Source organism: Tursiops truncatus, chromosome 2 (assembly GCF_011762595.2).
Source record: "Tursiops truncatus isolate mTurTru1 chromosome 2, mTurTru1.mat.Y, whole genome shotgun sequence".
Lineage (NCBI taxonomy): Eukaryota > Metazoa > Chordata > Mammalia > Artiodactyla > Delphinidae > Tursiops > Tursiops truncatus.
The window spans coordinates 118,121,825-118,127,824 of NC_047035.1; the positions used below are offsets into that span (position 1 = coordinate 118,121,825).

Here is a 6,000-nt window from a genome sequence, read left to right on the forward strand (position 1 = left end):
TCAGAAGTTCTGAAGTACAGTTATATATGCCTTTGATTAATACAAAGTGAGAAAATCAGTCCTTAAAAATGCAGTTTGGGGAAAAACTAGTAAAGAAGATACTAAAAATTCTGCTTGAGTTGCGGCCTCCCATTTATTACTATATGAGTAACATGCAGGGTGTGTTCTTCTTAAGTTGTCTGTGTCCCAGAGAGATGTGATTTGGAGAAGCTGCTCAGCAAGTTATTGGCACAACTAAGCCAGGCTCCTGATTCTGTTCGTTTTCTCATCACTCTGCCTTTCCAGCTCATCAGGTACCACAGCTGGGTGGTTCACCGCTAGTCCTGTACCTTAGATAAGTTGCAGTAAATAGAACCACATCTTTGACAGACTAGCAGCCAAGGCAGAACTAGATAGAAATCAAATTGTTTTCTCAGTTGAAATCAGAATGATTCCAGATGAATATTATAGTAATTCTGACAGAAGAAGAGACAGGGTGGCTCAGTGAATATACTTCTCACTGGAGCCACCCTCTCTTTAAAAATCAAATATTTAAAGGTATAACAACTTGAAAAATACAAGTATGCAAATGATGAATGAAAATTATTATCTATTTGGGATTATGATCTTAAAATAACATCATAAGTCAAATAATAGCTGTATAAAAAGGGCTTTTTTAGATCAAATTTTTGTTTAAAAATTAAAAATTTCAAACTGTATCACACATAACAAGTGTATATAGCTGTTAGACTAATAATTCTCTAAGGGATACTGTGTCCACCAAATTTCATCATGTCTGGAGTAAAAATGTATATGCATAACATTTTATTTTCTTATATTCATCCTTTCACTTTACCCTTCAACAATCATATGAGTTAGGACAAATTTTTTTTTTCTTCATATGACAGAAATAACATGGTATGGTAATTATGAGCTTTGTTTCATATTCTGTCTTGGGCACATACTAATTAAATTATCTTAGCCAAGTTATTTAATCTCTCTGAATATAAGCTTTCTCATAGATAATATAAATATTATACTACCTTGTAATGAGAATTAAATGAGATTATACTGCACCTAGTATAGTCTGTGTTAAATATTAGCCTACCTGTTTGTATTTCCTACCATACATTTACATAGTAGGTGCTTAATAAATGGTAAATATCATAATCAGCGTTAGAGTGATAGGGCAGAGGGCACCACCTGACTGGTAGTTTGGGGTCTTTGTTTTTGTCTTAATATAATAGCTTTACTGAGATGTAATTCATATACTGTAAAATTTACACTTTTAAAATGTACAGTTCAGTGGGGTTTTTTTTTTTTAGTATATTCACAGAGTTATGCAGCCATCACTACTGTCTAATTCTGGAACATCTTCATCACACTGAGCGGAAACCCCATACCCATTAGCAGCCACTCCCTATTCACATTCTCCCCAGCCCCCGGCAACAGCTAATCTACTTGGTGTCTCTGTAGATTTGCCAGTCTTGGATATAGAATCATGTAATATGGTCTTTTGTGGCTGGATTCTTAGCATAATGTTTTAAAGGTTCACCATGTTCTAGCATGTATCAGCACTTTATTCCTTTTTATTGCCAAGTAATAGCCATTATATGGATATGCCACAATCTGTTTATCCATTCATCAGTTGATAGACTTTTGAGTTGTTTCCATGTTTTGTCTGTTGTAAATAATGCTGCCATGAGCATTCATGTATGAGTTTTTGTGCACTGATTCATCTTGTTTGGATATATATCTAGGAATGGAATTGCTGGTTTACTTTATAACTCTATGTTTAACATGTTGAAGAACTGTCAGACCGTTTTACAAAGTGGCTGCCTCATTTTACATTCCTACCAAATAATATACAAGGGCCCCAGTTTCTCCATACACTGGCTGACACTTGTTATTGTCTTTTATTATAGCCATCCTAATAATGGTTGTGAAGTGGTATCTCATTGTGGTTTTGATTTGCATTTTTCTGATGACCAGTGATATTGAGCATTTTTCATGTGTGCTTTTTGGCCATTTGTATATCTTCTTTAGAGAAATGTTTATCCAAGTCCTTTGTCCGTTTTTTAATTGAATTGTTTGTCTTTTTGTTGTTGAGTTGTAACGTTTCTTCATATATTCTGGATGTTAAACCCTTGTCAGACATATGATTTCTAAATATTTTCTCCCATTTTGTAGGTTGTCTTTTCACTTTCTTGATAATGTCCTTTGATGACAAAAGGTTTTAATTTTGATAAAGGCCAGTTCATCTATTTTTTTTCTTTTGTTGCTTATGTTTTGGATGTCATATCTAAGAATCTGTTGTCATGATCCAAGAGTCTTATGGTTTTCGCTCTTATAATTAGGTTGTGGATCCATGTTGAATTAATTTTTGTATATGGTGTGAGGGGAAGGTCCAATCCAACATCATTCTTTTGTATGTGTGGATATCCAGTTGTCCATCTCCGTTGGAGAGACTATTGTGTTCCCATTGATTAGACTTGGCATATCTCCTGTCTTTTTAAACCTTTTTCACCTCTTCCCAGCATAGTCTTTCACTGGAGTCATTCTAATCCCTTTACTGTCTCTGGAACCTGCAATGTTTATCTGTTTGCCTCCTTATTTTTTTGCTCAGTATCTTTTTCTTCTCCATGGTAATGTCCTGATTTTTCTTAGTCTGCACCAGTCTCAACTTTCCTCAGGACTCCTGAATTTGGAGCTTTTAGTGCTGTTCTTCTCATCCTCTTACATTACAGTGGAAGATGAGCACATTTCTAATTGGGTTGTTCATAGGCCTCTGGCTCTTCTCTCCAAATAGTGAGTGGAACTCCTCATGGCCAGGAATCAGGCCTGAACTTCTTTATCTCCCATAGTGCTTATCCTGAGGAAATACTAGGTAAATGAGTGAAATATAGTTGTGCTGTGACTTATATCAGTAGATTATCGTATTTTAAACATAAATTCACTCTCATTTGGTCTTACTGAATAGGGAACTGCCTCTGTAGTATCTAAAATAGAATAAAAATAAGAATCCAGATCCTTCAGTGTGCTAAGACCATCAGATACTCAGTAAACTGAGTTGACATGTTCTTTTTCCTAACTAAGGCATTGTGTGGTATGCTTGGAAAGTCTGAGGTTGATCTAATAAAAAGGATGTAGAGGATGGAGAGAGAGAGACCCTTCGACTCTTTTTTGGGGACCGTGGCAGGGGGACATTCTGTAAGGTTTTTAAAAACTGTGTTCTAAACCAAATTAATGTTTTATTTAAAAGAAGTTGGGCTCTAGCCTATTTTTCATGAAACACGTAGGTCCCACATGAAGCTCATTTAGCATGTCATCTGTATGACTGGCATAAGCTCATGGTCTCTCCACCGAGAAAAGCTGGGAGAAGTGGTGCCAGCACTTAATGCTGCCCCTGAGCTAATGCCTCCTGGCTCCATGGTAAACATGGGCCTTTTAATAGTCTGGAGACAAAGTGACATTCGGAAGGAACAACATGTCAACAATTTCCTTAATAAATTTTGTACGAACACATTATTTCCACCTAATGGAAATGTAGCTCTCTTAAATAATTGAGAGGCTATATTCATCAGTGGCGAGTTCAGCTGGGATCTTTGTGAGCTAGGGCAGTCGACAGCCCCTTGGAAGACTGAGTAATTGATATTTTACATGAGTGGCTCAGCTAGTTTTCAGGTGGGCTCTGTGTGACATTCCCCTGCAGTCCCCACATGTAGCCCTCCTCTGTTGTCCAGGCTGTTACAAAGCAGCTCCATGCCAAAAGCTCCAGTTGCAGCCACTAAACTGCCAAGACCAAGGGTTAGTAATTAATCCTTTTCAAGGTGGGAGCCAGCTCGGTCAGTTTCCCTCACTGTGGTTTCTTACTGCGTCTGCTGACCAGCCACTGCATCAGCACAAGGCCTTGATTTTAATAAAGAGTGATGATGGGTAATGTTCAGCATGCAGCTCATTTTTATGTGCCAGAAGATAGTAACATATGCTGAGGAACAACAGCCACAGTGTTTGTTAAATGAATGATGAATGAATGAATGAACAATGAGAAAACAAGTACTAGAGGAGGTTGACAGGAGTCATGACTAAGCAAGAGACTCTGGTGTGGACTTTGAAGGAAGGGCAGGAATGCAGTGAGGGAAGGAAGAATGCTAGAAAACACGAAGGTAACAAATATACACTATTTGGTCTGTGTCTTTATTCCTGTCTTACCCCTAGGTTCTTCATGACATTTTTTTCCCTTAAATTCCATATATATGTGTTAGCATACAGTATTTGTCTTTCTCTGTCTGACTTACTTCACTCTGTATGACAGACTCTAGGTCTATCCACCTCATTACAGACCTACTGGAGAACAGACTTGAGGATATGGGGAGGGGGAAGGGTGAGCTGTGACAGGGCGAGAGAGAGGCATGGATGTATATACACTAACAAACGTAAGGTAGATAGCTAGTGGGAAGCAGCCGCATAGCACAGGGAGATCAGCTCAGTGCTTTGTGACCGCCTGGAGGGGTGGGATAGGGAGGGTGGGAGGGAGGGAGACGCAAGAGGGAAGAGATATGGGAACATATGTATATGTATAACTGATTCACTTTGTTATAAAGCAGAAACTAACACACCATTGTAAAGCAATTATACTACAATAAAGATGTTAATATATATATATATATATATATATATATATATATATACACACACACTATTCTCAGCACAGAGAAAAGTTGGACTTCCTATTTTCTGTGGTGCCTTTCTGAGGTTTGAGGTTGTGTCAGAAAGGCTCCTAGGCCATGAGTGGGCTTTGGCCCTACCAGCCATGTGTCCCAGGTGACCTTTCCCTCCCAAGGTTTATAGTTTCCCCATGGATGGGAAGAGAGACTGGGTGAACTGGGAGTTCCTGGGTGGGGGAGAGAAGGGGGCACTTTGTACCTCTGTAGTGATTCACATTGTTTCTTTTGGCCTCTTTTTACTTCTTAAGGAGCTGTGACCATATCACAATGAAGGCTCAAGTTGCTAATAACTTTTTTTTTTTTAATTTGCAGGTTGTTCCTGAAATGACAGAACTATTGAAGAAAAAATGAGCCATGACCATGTCTTAAGAAGGAAAATTGTATCAAAGTATATTCAGCTGAAATAGAAATTCATGGCTAACGTAACAATCATTGGAAAGCGTGGAGAGCTACATTTTGTAATTTGAGGAAAAATTCTAACAGGCGCCAGAATGCTTTTTTATGGGGTTATTATTATGTTTCTTTTTAATTATTTGTGGTTCCACACAGTTATTTTTTGAAATTTTCTAGTTCTGTAATAAAATATATAATAAAGCCTTTTCACAGCTTTAAAACTATTACCAGAAATATGCCTATCTTTGTAAAGGAAGAGAGAAAATTGAAAAAAAGGAGTGAAAGTTAATTTATTATTTTATCTTTGCCTGTGTTGTTCACGGAAGGCTCTGTGTTTTAGGCAAAATTGTAAACATGAATGTTGCCACCAGCCTAATCAACATAATCTAGTAACAGATAAGGGAACTGGAATGGCAAATTGAGAGTTAAAAAAGCATGGCCACAAAGCATGGATATTATCTTAAATATATTCCAGTCTTCCGAAAATCATAGCTAATGTGACAAAAGCAGACCTGACTTAAACCTGAACCTGCTGAATATATTTAGTTGGCTGAAGTTAATTTAATTTTCCATTTCATTTTAAGGTTTTGTCAGCTGATAGGACTTTGTGTCTATAAAGGAGAGGGAAGTGGAGAAGGAGGGGCTGCTTTGAGACAGTATGGCCTCTTATGCTAACAGATAGTTTGATATTATTGTAAATGTTTAAAGTCCTGCTCAGAGAATGCTCTGGCTTTTCTTTTGCCCTTCTGGTGGCTTCCTTTGGGCTGTCTTAGAAAGCAGCCAGGTATGTGAGTTGGCCACATGTGTGGTGAGCACTGGCACTCTCCCTCTGCTGCCCTAGGGCATGGCTGAGGTTGAGAGTGTCGCAAGAGGCCAGAAGCTGGTGTGAATGCAGCCCACA

The 6,000-nt window shown here is 38.1% G+C and overlaps 1 protein-coding gene across 1 annotated transcript in view; it reads left to right on the plus strand.

Annotated features, from left to right (window-relative positions):
* The window catches only part of ETFA (electron transfer flavoprotein subunit alpha), an 85,624-nt gene extending 80,301 nt beyond the window's left edge, over positions 1 to 5,323 (plus strand). Inside the window, exon 12 of the mRNA XM_019950292.2 lies at positions 5,019 to 5,323. Within this exon, the coding sequence (XP_019805851.1) occupies positions 5,019 to 5,057 (39 nt within the window). The 3' untranslated portion in view covers positions 5,058 to 5,323. The remainder of the gene's footprint in view (positions 1 to 5,018) is intronic.
* Positions 5,324 to 6,000: the final 677 nt, after the last annotated feature.